The 16,072-nt window shown below is 55.5% G+C and overlaps 1 protein-coding gene across 1 annotated transcript in view; it reads right to left on the bottom strand.

Moving 5' to 3' along the window:
* IGDCC3 (immunoglobulin superfamily DCC subclass member 3) overlaps nucleotides 1-16,072 on the bottom strand; it is an 84,699-nt gene that overhangs the window by 38,106 nt on the left and 30,521 nt on the right. The window contains exon 3 of the mRNA XM_027465698.3: nucleotides 1,486-1,630. Coding sequence (XP_027321499.3) covers nucleotides 1,486-1,630 — 145 coding nt within the window. The remainder of the gene's footprint in view (nucleotides 1-1,485; nucleotides 1,631-16,072) is intronic.

Genomic DNA, 16,072 nt, shown 5'->3' on the forward strand with positions numbered 1-16,072 from the left:
GCCTCCGAGTGCAAGGCTCGGCATACAAATTTATCCACACTTCATAGGCAGAAATGCACCGGGCGTGATTAATGCAGAAATCCAATTCAGTTGGAGGAGCAACCCTCATCACCCAGGCCCGCTGGTGGCAGAGATTAATCCACTGAGCTAACAATAAAACCCTTCCACTACAACTTTACTCCTGCGAAAAGCCTGTTCAAAATCAGGACGCTGAAAACTAGGAAAGCTGCTCCTAGACCGTGTCTATGAGGGCTTGGGTGAGCTCCTGGCCCCAGAGGAGATGCAGTGGGATGGGCACAGCCTGGGGTTATCCGGCTCTTCCTCCTTGCTCTTGGTCTCAGGCTCAATTCCACCCCCTTTACTCCTGCCGATACCACCTGGCACCAGCTGCCCTGCTCTGCCACGTCCCTGGCTTAGCACTCATGTGACTGAGGAGCCTTCAGAGAAGACCGAGTTTGACGAATTAACCTTGTGCTGGGCTAAAAAAAGCTCAGACGAAAAACACGGGGAAAAACAAAACCTGACAGTCGCAGTTTTCCACCGCGAGGCTGGGCCTCTTGGGCCTTCCTACCCTAAGTTCACCGCGACGCTGAGAAGGTCAGGCATTGTTCCAAGCCTCACGGTTTTCTCCTGCCTCCGAAGAACCCCACCGGGTTCTGTTTCAAGAATAGGGGCTTCCAGGAAAATATTTACGGCTTCCTGCTCTCGCCTATTCCCAACGGGCAGACACCAGCGGGCGATGGGGGCGCGCTGCGGCCTGGTCTCCTGCCATCGCTTTCGTGCGGCCCCCGAGCTGCAGCTGGGCCCGCCGGAGGCTGCCGGCACGGAGCACGGGCTTCCTGCCACCTGTACCCTGCTCGGAGGATCAAACCGTGGCCCGGTGAGGTTTCCGACGTGGAGGGAGCAAGCTGTCAAACACAGGAAGCGAGGACGTGCTGCCCCAGGCCTCGGCTGCGGAAGGGGGGCGGCTGGGGCTTCGCTGCAGGACACTGCGGGGAAGGATGCTCGCCGCGGAGCCTCCCTGCTGTAACCCACTCAGGGAGCCCACCCGGGAAGGAAGGTCTGGTGGTCGTGGTGTAGTTCAGTTTTGGGAGCCACTTGCAAGGCCGTGTCGTGGTTGTGGTGTGGAAGGAGGGGCTCAAAAGGGAGTCGCAGAGGGATGAAGGGTGCCAGAGTTGCTCCAGGTTCTCCTAGGACTGCTGTGGGGGCAACCTGGAGGAGGGCTGCCTCCTCTTGGGGGAGGTCAATGGAAGTTTCTACCCCTTCCAAACTCATCTAATAGGGTTTATCTAGCTCTCCTGGGAAATGCAGCCTTTCTGCATGGCCAGAAGGAGCCCTCACAACCCATAACATTCACCTAAAGAGTCTCCCATGGCAGAAATGTTGGCCAAGAGTCTCAGCCCAGGTCACCCATGTCGTAGGAGACCCGTGAGGGTAACTCTGCCCAGGGAAAGGACAGCGGCACATGCTTTGGGCATGTCCTACCTTTCGTTGTCCGTGTTGACGGGCATGCGGTTCTTGTGCCAGAGGATGACGGGCTCGGGCAGGCCGTGGATCTGGCACTGGAACCTCGCGACGCCCCCTTCCTCCACCACCGCGTTCTGAGGGTGGACGTGGAAGTCGGACATGGCTGGAAGACACAAAGAGAGGCAAAACGGGTCAGGTGTGAAAGGAGAGCCATCGGCAGCAACCTCGCAGGACCGAGGAAGTTTCCCAGAGCTGGCAAATGGGACCGTCAGGCACCCGCCCCGGCAGAAGAGCAGGCTGTTTGCACTCGATCCCCATCTCTGCTCGGCTCACCTCATGCCCTGCCTTCCAGCAAAATGAAAGTCATGGTCACATCTCCACGCTGCAGAGCACCAGGCTGCCAGCAGCACCACGAGCGGGCTGCCAGAGCTCAGCAGCTCAGCCCACCACGACTTTTGGGGCTGGGACCACCCCCCGGTAAAGGATAAACCCCGCTCAGGGTGAACACAGAGCTGAGCACAGAAAAAAACACAAAGTGAACCCGTTTCAGCACAGCCACAGCTGTGAGCACCGCACGGAAAGGCTCTGGCACGCTGTTCGAGCTCCATAAATAATACAGTAATTATTACTATTAATTAATTGGAAGGTGCTGCCTGTTGACTCGGCAATAAACATATTCAAGGCTAATAAACATCCCGGTGGTTATTTAGCTCGTGATTCATTTACAGCGCCGCATCCACGGGAAGATCTCTCGCATTATCATATAAAATAAACTCCGAGAGAGCCCCCCCTGCTCCGCCAGCCCAGCCCGATGATGCCTCTCCCCAGCGAGAAAGCCTCATCCCCTTTTACACGCGCCAGGAGTAATGAATGTACCTGGGCTTCGGGACAAGCTGCGTGTGTGTCAGGGCAGCTGAATCACTCAGCTGCAAGCTCCAGTCGGGCTCGGGCAGCTGGGAGGGGGCCATTAGCAATCATACATTAAATATGTGGTGCATTAACCCGCGCTGCTCCCCGACCCGGCGCTCCCAGCCCGCTCGCCACGGGTTTGTTAAGCTGATGGCGCAAGGCGCAGCGAAGCCCTGGCGCGGCCATGGGGTTGGGAAGGGTTTGCAGCTCTAAAAATGTGCCCACAGTCCCATGTCGGGGTTTTTGGGTTGGCAGAGCCCTGTGCCATGCTCCAGGCAGGGTGCCAGGGGTGCACACGGCAGCACAAGGCGAAAAGACCGAGCACAAACCTATCTGGCTTTCCCAGGATGAAAGGGAACGCAATATTCCCTCCAGGAAGGGGCAGAGCAATGGCAATTTACCCTGGTTTTACAGATTCAGCCTGGAAATGGGACTTTTTGTGTCCCAGAGCACCCAGCCATGCGGGCTCGAGCTCAAAGGCAGCTGGGGTGTCTTCCTGGCAGCCCCCAAACCAGGCAATCCCCTCACCAAATTAACGGGGGCTGCTGGAAGCCATGGGGTGGCCGGGGGTCCCCATGGCACGGGGGCTCGAGGGAGCTGCAGAATACGTCGAGGCTGCCTCTCGGAGGTCCAGGTCAGGGCAAGCATCCTGAGCCCAAAACTGATGGGCTCTCACCAAGAAACAAATCCTAGAATTAACGAGAATGGCACAAAGCTCGTTAATAAAGAAAGGAAAAGGGGGAAAAAAAAAAAGCTGGGATTGAGACGCCTGCAGGAAAATTCCTTTCAAAGGTCCAGATGCTCAGCGCTGAGGTTTTTTGGTGGCTGACAGGGTTGATAAGAAGAGGGAGGTGTGAATGAGAGCAGCCCCAGCACAGACGCTGCTCTGCCGGCTGCAGAATTCATCGCCGCCCCTTTCTTTCCATAATATCACCTCTTCTAGGTAAAACTGCAGCGATAACCTCTCCTCTTAAAGACACTAGTATTAATATTTATCATGAATAAAACATGGGCAGTTATAAATAATTCAGTTATGAGGATGTTAAGTAAAATATTACTCTTCAACGACCCTATAATGTGGCTTTGAAGCACAGTTTTATGTTAAACGCCTAGGAAACACTGTGACCCTTGCCAAGACCAGCTGGTTTGCAGAAGATGCATTAAATATTCATGCGCCGAGCTACAAAACGCTATTTTTAACACGGCTTTACGAGTTTATTTACAGTTGCACAGACAAAGGCTTTCGTGGCACCTCTTACAAAGCAGCACCAAAAGTTGAAGGCGAGCGATTACCTGGGCGCTGCGCTCAGCCAGGACATAAATCATGGGGGGAGAAGGGGAGAGGGACAGGAGCACGGCAGGACAATGCTCAGAGGGTCTCAATCTCTGCTGATCCCTGTAAGATTTTTACACGAGCTGCAGCTGACTACAACAAACCCATCCAGGAGTGCTCGCTCCCGTTTGGCACTTGTTTTCCAGCGGAAAACATCGGGGCTCCTGTTTTTAGCTGGGTGCTCTTGTTTCAGCCCACACCAGCCCGGTGGGGTTGGCCAGCAGCCAGGGAGCCGCATCTGATCTCTGTGCTAATGGCCAGAATCGTTTTAAAAATAAATACACGCAATCACAGTAGCCTCTCACCCCCGTGAGCTCCTAAGTGGGGAGGCAGCCTCTGCTCCACCTGCGTTACCCATCGCTCTGCTCACCCAGCAGCCACGTGGCAGTGGAGGAACTGGTGCTGTCCCAGCTCCCTCTTTACCATCCTCACACGAGGTGTCTGTCACCCTGTTGCATTAAACGGCCCTCTTCCAGCTCCAGGTGTCAGCAAGCCCTGAGATCAGACCTGGATCCATGCTGCTGGAGCTCCGAGCCGCGCTGTCTCAGTGCTTCTGCTGCCATCCCAGCTGGATTTTGGCTGTGGCATGCTCAGACTGGCACGGAGCAGGGAGAGAAAAAAGCAAACGTGACAGGAGAAGGCTTGCAGCAGCTGGGGATGGTTATAGGAGCCCTCCCACATCGCTCGCATGGGTGCACCTTCTCCTTGAGACGTTGAGCAGCGATGCCAGCTGGGCAGCTCTGCAGCGTGAGGCAGATGAGCTGCTTTTTACCACTTTTACCACCTCTCCCATCTCAAACCCCAGAGGAAATTGGTTAGGATGGGGCTGGGTGCTTGGTTCTCCTCCCCAGAGGGAAGCCCACGGGTGTCCCACTGCCTCACCTTCACCACCACGCAGTCCCCACGCACGCACCACGCAGGTGAGCATCCGTCCTCATCCATATTCCGAGCAGATTTCTCCAGGCAAACAGCTTTGCTGGGTCTCTAATCAAAGAGCAAACAGCTCCCCAGCCTAACGGATCCCGTGGAAAGGCCGATGGAATAAAAACGAAAACAGGTATTGAGTGAAGTTTCCTTTACTCCACGAAAAACTAAATTGAAACCATTAGCGGCCAATCCTTTCTCGCTCGGCGCAGCATTAGTGCTAAGCCAGAGATTGACCTAGATTTGATATCGAAAAAGAAAACATTATCTTGGTGTGTCAAAGCAAATCCCAGGCCTGCCGGAATCATTAAAACGCAAACATTATTATCAAGTGCAGGCACAAGGGGAGGAAGAAGACTTAAAAGGTTCGGTGCCGAGCACGGTGGTAGGAGAGTAGCGGGGAAGGCCAGTGAGTTTTGCAGCACTTTGCTTTCTGCTTCTAAATTACATGTGGGGAAAGGGATGCCCCAGCTGGCTGCGATACAGGAGGATGCAGCTGATGGAGACGAAGCCTGGGAGGCACGTGGTTGGCCCAGGGAGAGAGAAAAGCCACGGGCAGAGCCCTCCCCTCCCAGGAGTGGCTCTGTCCCGATGGTCTATCCTGGTACAGCTGCTGATTTTCATGCTAAAATCTCCAACTTGCGAAGAAAAACTGAATTTCTGCGTGGGCTGGCAGCAGTCAGGGTTGTTTTTAAAATGCAAGGAGCCGCTCTTCCAGTTAAACCCAGACCTGAGCTGTTCTCCCATCAGGCTCACAGCTCCAGCAGAAGCAGCCCTTGGCTGGATCCATGAGATTTATCAAAAACCCGTCCTGCTTGGCACCGTAGCTCCTTCCCCAGCGAGACAGCAGCCCCAAAGCGAGCAGAGGGATCTCATCTCCCATCCCCTCTCATCTTAGGACACCTCCATCACTAAGCTAGCGACCTGTTGGGGAGTTTTTCCAAGAAAGTCAGCAGGGGAAGGCTTAGCAGACAGAGGTCACTTTCTGTGCTCCTCTCCACACTCTGAAAATTGAGGATTTGCCTGGAAAAAAAAAAAGTGCTGGCAGAAAAGAAAAAGGGAATACAGACACGACAAACCCCATCCTGCCCTCTCCGTGCCCTGCTCTCAAAGAGAAATGCCTCTCCAAACCCTAAAGAAAAAAAAAAACACTTGATCTTCTCTAATTTTTTTTTTAAGATGCATTTTTACAACAATGCTGAAACCGCCCGTGTCACCGCAGCCCGGTGGCCGCCCCAGCTGCGGAGCCTGCGATTCGGCCCCGCGTGGCGAATGGTGCCGTTGTGCGGGGCTGCTGCTGAGCTGCCAGCAGCCCGGGGTGTGAATGCAAGCTGCTTTGTGCACCGCGGAGCGTGAACAACAGCGCCGCCCATTTATCTATTTAATTCGCCAGGAGGAGCAGGAGCGGGGGCCTTCGCTCACATGGCGAGGGAAGAAAAATCGCCCCTCTCTCACTCTCTCGGCTTTGGAAAGGGAGGGAAGTGTTCAAGGACAGCCTGCACGGCTCCCAGAAAAGGGTAAATCCCCCTCTGCCCACTAATCACAGGGCTGAAAATCCCAAATCTCCATTGTCCTCGCCGGGCCTCAGATCTCAAAAGAAATCAGGCTGCACGGCTCGGGAGAGTTTGAGGCCAGGCAGAGATGTCAGAGGAACGCAGCTCAGCCTACGTGGAGAGAAGGCAGAGGGGGAAGCCCCATCTCACCCTGTGCCAGGCAGATGAAGATGGAAAGAGAGTCAGAGCTGCAGGCTTTTTGCTTGCAACATTTGCAAATAAATGCTCATTCCTCTTCTGCTGTCCTTTTCTCCCCTGCAGCACGCATGGTCCAGGCTCTCCGCGCTTCTGCATCTCACATCCTCGGCTCTCTGCTGTGGTCACACTCACTCGTCCTCAATCAAAGCTGAGAGAAATCATTTAAACGAGGTTGATGCCACATCAGTCGGACTCCTCTGGCTGAGGAACCAAGTTTCCACCTGGCCTCCTTCTCTTCCCCTGCCCTAAACCCCAGGGATGGGGATGAAAGGGAGACAAGTGAGCTAATGCCTCGCGGTGCGGCACAGCAGCTGCCCATGGGGGCAACGTGCAACAGATATTTTGCAGGAGGGAAAAAAAAACCCTACTGCTTCATGACTCAAGCCCACCAGCAGGCAAATATCTGCGAGCGGGGCTCCTGAATTTTTGCACAACGCACAAAATGACCCGAGCTGCAGCTCCATGCTCCGTGCGAGGCTCCCTTGAACACGCAGCGCTCCCGTCGTCCCATCGCGTTCCCTGCGACACCGAGTGGCACGGCAGGCAGCCCAGGGTGGCGATTCGTCCTCCAGCACCCTGTTTTGCACGGGAATCGCCTAATAAACAGCCCCTTTAGCGCTCCTGAATTGGTTTCGGGGAGAGAAGAAGTTTCTGGCGGGGAGGGAGGCGGCACTGGGAGAGACCTTTATCAGGGAGCGCGATTGCGGTCATTTTTCAAGCCGAAATTGCTCTCTGGCTCGTGACAGCATTTAGTGTGTCCTGAGGCGACCATTTGCGAAGCCAAAGCCGTGGTCCTGCTGCCCTGCTGCTGGAGGGAAGGGGGAGTATTAAATGTCATAAACAACTCTTAATTTGCTCGGGCGGACTGCATATGGGGCTCGCGATCCCGCGGTTCAGGCGGAGGTTATCCGTCAGCGGCACCGCGGGCAGGCACCAGGGGTGACGGTGACCACGAAGCACGGAGGGCTGCTGGGTTTCTGTGGGGTCAATTTTGGAGAAGGGCAAACCCCAGAAACACAGGAGGTTCCCCTGTAGGGAGCTGGGCTCCCCTCCAGCAGCACCACAAGGTGCCTCCGCTCCATCCTGTGGCACTCACCCCGCTCCGAGCATCTTCTTCGGGACCTCGCCGCCTCCCAGGCTCTCCTCTGCAGCACGTTTGCAAAATACCTATGAGTTATCCTACTCAAGAGCCCTGAAATACTGAGAAGACGAAGGGCAAGCAGTCCCACGAGCCTGCAGGAGGCTGGCTGGGCTCGGCTCAGCGCGCTGCCAGCAGGCAGCTCTCTCCTGCCAGGTTTCCATCCGGAGCGCCTCGTGTTTTCCCTACTCCGACACAGACAATTAAGACAAATTACATGGTTACCGTTTTGATTTGTTGCACGATAATGATGTTTCCCATCCTGCTCCCAAATGTTGATGGGAGATGGTAGGAGAGGAGGCTTCAGCACAGCCGCTTTTGGCCACGGACCGCTTTGTTTGCAGCCAGCTGCTTCTGGTCCCAAGCGGGGACGAGCAATCCTGCTTTGTCCTGGCCCCAAGAGGCAGCGAGCCCCCCGAGCATGGCACAAGGAGGGCAAAACAGCACCAGGCAGCGCCCTGCCCCGCTGCAGCACCTCAGAGCACACGGGGCACCGCAGACCCCAAATTTGGGGGTTCGGGAAGTGGCTCACGTGGCGTTTTGGCACCTCCGGAGGAAACGGAGGAATTTGGAGAGGCGAAGGGCAGGAAGCTTTTCATCACCGCTGCCCACGGAAATGCCATCAAGCCCTGCTCGCAGACAGGGAGCTGCCCTGATTTACAGGCTAATGAATTTTAAATGAGATGCATTTTTTAATTTTTTTTTTTTTTTTTTTTGTCGTCAGCCCCCATTTTTCTGCCGGCAATCACTCCAATAATAGCTCTAAATTTTCAGCATCTGTTTTTACCAGCTCTCTTGTAATTAGTTTACTAATGCATCGCACCGCGCCTTTGTTGTTCCCTGCGAATTACTTCATTCCCAGCTATCAGAGATAGCGCACTTCAGTCTATAAGGAGTTTGGCCTTTGTTCCCTCGTGGTTATTCACATGGGGGAAGATGGCTCGGTGAATGACAAGCCTTTCTATCACCACACAGCCTCCGTTTAATGTCTTTATACTGGCTCATTAATTACCGCAAAAAACTCCTTTCCGAATGGAGCCGGTGATTTATCGGAGGCTTGGGCAAGGTGCCATTTTTATCGGGCCGGCAGCGAGCGGCCCCGGCGCCGTTCGTTCGCTCTTCTTTTCCCCTCCTGGCCAAGCACAGGGGGAGTTTTGCCCGGGGAAGGCTGCAGGAGCAAGCGGCAGCTGGATGAGAGCCTGCAGGAGGTGCTGGGTGCCCCGGGAGCGTCTCCCAAATGATTTCCTTGTGTCTTTTTCTGCAATCTGGTGACTTGAGGTGTTGTGGTGCACGCAACGAGGCACCTGGAAAAAAAAAATACACCTGCAGAGCATGGAGAGATCCTCAGCCCTTCTGCACGGCACCACTGCACCTCCAGGCCACCCAGCATCCCGGGGAGCTGCAGGGCACGGAGAGGAGCTGCATGGGCATGGGTAAAGCCTCTCTGCAGACCAGGCCAAGTCTGAGAGCAGCAGAAAGAAGGATCCTTTCCTTTGCAAGGGGGTAACCTGAACAACGGCTCCTCTGTCCGAGGGAAACTCCCGTTAAGTCCCTCAGAACACTGTTCCTTTCAGCACATCCATGCGCGGTGCCGAGCGTGACAACCTTCCCCTTCTTTCCTCAGGGCTGGAATGGAGGTGGGAACGGTGCACGCATCGACTGAAGCAGCAATTCAAGGCAGAAAAAGTCACGCAGGCTGGATTTCCATCGCCTGATGCAGAGGAGCTGCGCACTGCCACAGGGGAATATTCGGCATCCACCGTGCGGGGAGGAGATGAGAGGCCAAGGACCCAGATGCAGCTGCAGAGCGAGTCAGGCACAGAGTTAAGGTCACAAAACACCACTTTCGGCTCCTTTCTGCTCATTTCACCACCGAATTTCTCTTGTGCATGTGATTACCCGAAATGTTCTGCTCCCACCCCTGGCAGCGAGCAGTGCCGTTGTGTTACGGCGCTGCCCAATCCCGGCTGAAGGTGCTCAGATGGGAAGATTCAGCAAGGATTCAGCCACCGTCATACCTGAGAAAATCCAGCTTCCCCCCAAAGCTTTGCTTCTCCTCCTGGCAGCGCCAAAGCTGTTGGCTGTCACCTCATCCTCGTGGCTGAGCCGTGTCCATCAATTCCTGCGTGCTCCTCGGCGAAAGCAGCGTTTTCCCATCCTCCTGGCAGCCAGCCAGGGGCACCCGAGCTGAATTACAACCATTCTGCAGAAAATAGGCCAAATCCACGAAAGCGGGACACATGACCGTGGCGGAGCTCGTCCCTTTTTTTTTTTTTTCCCCTCTGGTTATTCAGAGAAATAAGGCTCAGAGGAGCCTCGGCGGCTGGAAATAGCTTATCTCGGGAAGCCCCCTCTTCCGTCGGCGGCTGCCGCTGCTGGCTGCTGGCCAGGCCATTACCACCTCAAAGGGAAAGTTCCTCGCCGAGGCACATCAGCCCCGCTGCATGGCGGGTGGGAGGGTGATGTTTTCCCTGATTTCTCTCTCGGTGAGCTCCGTGGAGACCGGGATTGGGTTTCTGTGCGAGTGCCAGCGTCGGTCCCGTAGCCACGTGGGGATGTCGGTGTATGGCCGGGTATGGGGCGTGCACGCACAGGAACGTGTGCCATGGAACAGGGACAACGTGCTGGGGTCCCTCTGGATACCCAGGATGAGAAGCTGAGGGCTTACATTTCTCCTTCTGGAAATCCTGGGTCCACTCAAAGCACTCACTCCATCCGAAGAGCGAAGACAGACACGAGTGGGGACACGGGACAGCAATTAAAGACAAGAAGGGTGTGCAGGACGGTGAGGCAGAGGAAGAAAGCTCGCCTGGGCTGGGGCGATGCTGAAGCCATCGCAAAAAGGATGTGGGTTTTAGGGAGAAGGCAGAGGTCAAACCACCTCACCAGTGGGGCTGCAGGGGGGCATTTTTACTGGCTTTGAGCTCTGAACTTGAGCTTTGCCCCAGCACACTGGGGCAATCAGAGCCAAACCCCTCTAAGTCCGATCCTCCAGGAGCCCCCGTGGGGAAGCTGAGCCCTCCTTGCCCTGTGCCTGGGCAATCAGTCCTCTGCCTCCTCAAATCTGCATCTCCATCAGAAAAAAACACTTGCACCCCAAAGCAGGCACCTCTGCTGCTAACAAGAGAGATGGAGAGGCAGGAGCAGATGTGTCACTGCAGCACAGGCTGCTGGAGACCTGCAAAACTGCCGGGACACCCGAAATAACCAAGACGATGACCAAGTCCATCTTAACAAAACCCGAATGAAAATGAAAGCAGAAGGAGGTGGGGAGGGGGGAATAAAAAATAAATAAATCCAGGCAGGCTGGCTTTTGTGTCACGGCACAATGGGGCACGTCAGCTCCGGAGCCTCCGCAAGCCATCACCCGCCATCTGGCAGCGGGCAGGACTGCTAATGGGAGGCCCCGGCGCCCCAGCTGACTCGCAGAGCCACGGGGGAAATCAAGCTGCCGAGATGCCCACATTAAGGCGGCTGAATTAAGGCAGATGCGCGAGAAATTTGGCTGGTGAGTCTCTCAGTTGGTGCGGGAAGGGCTGCGGCGCGCCGCGGAGCTGCGTTCGTGGATCCAGCAGGGCCAAGAAGGGCACGGGATGCCCCTGATGGTTTGGAAAATGAGGTGGGCACAAAGCGAGCTGAAGGCATGGCTCTTCTCACCGCTCCTGGCTCGATGGAGAGATGCACGAGCTGCCCGGAGGTGGCTGGATGCAAGGTCTGCAGCAGCAGGGCCAGCCTGGATGAACACCGCTTCGTTGGGGCGTCGTCCTCAAAATTAACTCACCTTCCTCTAACGCCTTCCTGGAGCTGATCCGCTAGGAAATGAGCACGGACGGGGGCCACACCGAGCAGGGGATGAAGATGCTGATATTAGGGGTCGGGGCCAGGCTCGCAGCCCGCAGTCCCGCAGGGCAATAGCTCTCCCCAGAGCCACCCCGCTGATTTCAGCAGGGTCATCATCCCAAAGGAACACTTACCGCCATGAATATCCGATTTTCTGAAGCGCTGTGGTCCTGAACGAGGGTGCTGGAGCCTGGATCACGAGGAAAAATCTCTCTTGGTGTAGCTGAGTGCCTCTGCGAGCTCCCCAGGTGCCATCCAGGGGAAATTTGGGTGCGTTGGTCGGTGCCCGATGCTGCTTCTGTGCCACAAGATGCTGGTGAGAGCTCTCTGGAGGGACTCAGCTCTGGCTGCAGCATGCAAACTCTGGACAGCTGGCCGTTTCTCCCCTCCATGGACAGTTTTGGAGGGCTTCAGGGGATCAGAGGCAGTGGGGTTCATTCGGATGTGGACGAAGAAGAGCCCAGAAGGATGAAAGCAGCCCCACGGCAGTGCTGCCACCCGCAGCTGGCCCCCGCACGCTGCCTTGCACCCCAGCATGATGCAGGCAAACGATTCCCTCACTGGCTTTTCGTGTGCTTTAGCCACAGCTGTGACCAGCAGCCTGCTTCTCACCGGTGCCAGGAGACAGCCGAGTGCTTCCCCTGGGCTAACTCGACCATCGGAGACCTCCAGGGAATCGCTGTGACAATCCTTGGGGCAAACAAGCAAGTTTTTTTGCAATTGAGGCGCATTTCAGCATCCCTGGGTCCAGCTGCTGGTGCACAGCCCAGGGAACATCCATGGTGGCAGCGATGCCTTGCAACAAGGCATTTGGGGATCCATCTCTGCCTCCGACAGCTGAGCTCCTGATTCCAGCACCCAGCCCCTTCCTAACGACTTCGGATCCATCAGGAGGGTGGGTGGCACCGGGAGCGATGCTGCAGCTCCTCCACAGCTCACACCACCTCCAAATGGCGTTGCAGGGCCCACCAGCAGACGAGCAGATTTTGGGTTAGGGTGGGAGAAGGGGGAGAAAACCTCTCCACATAATTAATCCGCCCCCGAAGTGAAGCTGGTGTAAGTAAGGTGTCGGTAAACGCCGAGCACTGCTGGGATAACAGCTGAGCAGGGGCGTCTATTAAAGGAGCATCTCCAGATGAGAACAGCGCTCATCTAAAAGGCATCACCGCTCCTTCATGCTCAATAAAACACAGAACGGTTACAGATCCAATTGATGGAAAATGAGAGAGAGAGAGATGGAAGCACAGGTAAAAGGGCCAGGCAGGGAACAGCACACGAAAGGAAAAAAGGGGGAAAAAAAAAACAAAAACCCTACCGTGAAGAGGTTGATTTAGCACTCTGCTTCAGGAGAGGATTCAAAAGCTGGGTTTAATATCTGATAAAACTTCCCTGCTGTTGCCACGCTGCCTGGTGGCAGCACAAAAAGGGCCTGAAAGCCCTGGCACACCATACAAACAGTCCAAGCAGCACCACTTTGCCTGGACTTGCTGCTTTTAGGGCCATTTTACGGCTCGCTGCTGTCCCTCAGTGCCTCCCCAAGCTGGGTCCCTGGCTCCCCCCGACCCTCCTGGGGTGTGGGGATGTGGCTGCTGGCTCTGCTCTCACCTTGTTCCGTCCCCTTTTGGGATCTCCCCTCGTGGAGGGCTCCAGCCCAGGCTGGCTCGGCCATACAGACAGACCCGGGGGCTCGCTTTCCACTCCACTTCTCTTTTATAGATGATTTCCCGATCTAATAAAGGAGCACAGCGTTATCTGCCAGCTCTTCTCTTATTTCCCAAGGCTGGCAGTGTCTGTCTGTCTCAATAAAACTTTTACAGCCCCCTTCCCTGACAGCCCCGAACAACGGCACGGCCAGGGAAAGGGGAAAGGCAGCCGAGGGGGGGTTTTGTGGTTGGTCTGAGTCCTGTTTTGTGGTGCTTTTTAGCACTGGGCTAACCCTATCCCTAACCCTCACCCTAAACCTAGCCCCCTCCCCATGCGGGATGAGCGAGGAGAGGCACAAAACCACAGCTCTGGGGCTGTGCTGACTGAGAAAGGGCAGCGTTGGCCAAGGCAGATAATTATCAGGAAGCCCTAATTAGGAGGATGAACGAGGGGGAACGTGGAAGGGAAAAAAATATCCCATGTGAGATGGTTTAATCACCCAGGAGGAGCCTCCCTCCAGCCCGCTACTGCCTCCATCCACCCGCCGGGATCTTTGAAGACATCTAAATCCAGGGTGGGAAACAACAGCAAATTGACAAACCAGGGGGAAGGAAGCTGCTGAGGAGCAGGAAAACTTTTTCTAAATCCCATAAATCAAGCCAGGGAAAAGATTTCATGCTGCAGAAACCCAAGGGCGAGTTATTCCTACAGTCAATCACCAACCCCGGCAAGGAGAGATGTTTCCTTTCTCTCTGCAAAATGTTTTTGTTTTTTTTCATGTCACGAGTGGTTTTAATTAGCGGGCTCCAAGCTCAGGAGCAGTTCTGGGAGCCCAGGAGCCTGCCCCGTGCCCGGTGGGGGAGGAAGCTGAGCAGCCCTGCAGGGTTTGTCCCTGCTTTAAGGCTCAGCTCCATCCCCTTGGCTCCAAACCCCAAAAAAAAGCAGGCGGAAAAGCAGAGCATGGGGTCTGTGTCATCGACATGGTCGGGTTCCCAAAATCTCTCACCTGTCCTCGGCAGCTTCACGCTCCTCAGGTACAGCTCAGGGTGACACCAGCCCCTCTCCTCCCCGCTTCTGACCAGTTTGCAGAGCTCAGCGCCGAGCTGGCGTCACCCCCAGCGCTGCTCCAGCTCCAAAACTCCCCAAATTCTGCTTCAGGCTCCACAAACACCCAACCATGGGTCCAAGAGAAGCTCCGAGCCCCTTGCTCTTGGATCACGACGCAGATCCTGGCTCGGCACACGGCAAACAGCCGGGAATGAGCTCCAGGGGAGATAACTTCACCCTACAGCCCTTTAGGATGGCAGGACCCGTGGCTGCCTCATTAAAGCAGAGCCTCGCCTCGACGAGCACGCACCACCTACGTTAAAGCAGCAACCCGACCTCCATAAAACATAAAAACAATTAACTCACTAATTAGTCAACAAATAACTTTCACCCACGTAGGTAGCAAGTTGTTCGGAAATCTATTAGCATTGCCACTGTAATTTCATGCTTTGCTGATGATGAATAAAGCAAGGTTGAAAGGGAGCCATTCACATCCCCTGCACAATGGCCGGGACCCTAAGATGCTTACAGGGAAATTTCCTCTAAAAAGCCGAGTGGCGGGGCCAGAACCAGGGCTGGTGTCACCGGCACCACGGCAGCACCGAAAGCTGGCAGGGGCAGAAGACCCCCAAATCCCGGCGTGCTGCTGCCAGCCCTGCACATCATGCCGGTGAGCATCGATGCGAGCGCCTGTGCTGGTCCCAAGGACCCTCGTGCATGGGGAAGGTGGGGTCTCCCGGGGGACAGGACCCTTTTGACAGCAGGACTTGCACCTTGGTGGCATCCCGATGCTGTGCCAAGGAGAGGGGAGCGCCTCCAGCCCTGCCCACAGCACCCCAGTATGGGAAGGGCCAAGGACGTGGCCAACTCAAAGAGAATGCCTTGGATGAGCACCAGGAATGTGCACAGCATCCTAACAAAGACCTTCGGAGAGGAAAATGATAATACCTAGGGCCAGGAAGAAGCCTGTCTGCTGTAGGGACAGGGAGGATTCGGGATGCTCAGCCCAGCGATGCGCCCGGCAGCCCCGTGCCACCCATCTCCCCCCCAAACCCTGCCCAGAGCCCGAGGCCGTAACACACGCTCCTGAAACCTCAGCCCCCACTCTCCTTTTGTCCTTACACGTAGGCCAGCACGGGACCGATTTGCATGTTGGAACAATTAGTGAAACGTTACAAGCCTTATCTGGGCGGCATTACATGATAGGATTTGCGGCGTGCGCAGATAACGAGAGGCAGAGCTCCCGGCAGCCAGGAGCGCACATCGCAGCGCCTGCAGTTAGAGTTTGGAATATTTTAAGAGGCCCCGGCAAACACGGTGTTTACATTAAGAAATCGAATCGTGTTATGAGGCCCTCCGTTTATCCAGGAAAGTCTTTAAAAAGCCCATAAACTCGTTCCTTGATTAGTTCAGACTTACTGTATGTATTTGAAGCAATGCTCGGAGGTATTGTTAAGCTACTGCAGGCAAGGGTTACGGCTCTTGGGCTTTTTCCTTGTGGTAGCACCAGATGTGCCGGGGGCTGGTTTGGAAGCTCAACACCCAGAGCAAGCCCAAAAAAACCCTTTTGTGTGTTTCCACTCACCAGGGACCTCTGGCACGCTGGGCACACAAGCAGCTCCGCTCCCTCCGAGGACAACTCCTCACCCATCGGCCTCCCCAGCCCATGGGATGGCCACCTGAGAGCTGGCTGTGAGAACCCAGCTGTAAACCCGCTCCTGCCTGCACTTCTGGTGCTAATTAAGCCAAACGAGGTCTTGCTCACCACCTCCGGAGCACCCACAGAGCCTGGGCGGGATCCTGGTGCCACTTGGCTAGCGGGGAATCGCTTCCAGAGCTGCTCTCGGAGCAACCCGTCCCCATCATCCGCTCCAATCCAGATTTATGCAAAGAGCCCGATGCATTAATTTATGTATTTGATGAATATGCACTGCTGTGCCCCCAGAAGTGGCAGCAAACACCCTAATTACCAGCACGCCAGCCCCATCGGGCTGCAGGATGGAAGGAGCTCGCCAGGCA

This window comes from Anas platyrhynchos, chromosome 11 (assembly GCF_047663525.1).
Source record: "Anas platyrhynchos isolate ZD024472 breed Pekin duck chromosome 11, IASCAAS_PekinDuck_T2T, whole genome shotgun sequence".
NCBI lineage: Eukaryota > Metazoa > Chordata > Aves > Anseriformes > Anatidae > Anas > Anas platyrhynchos.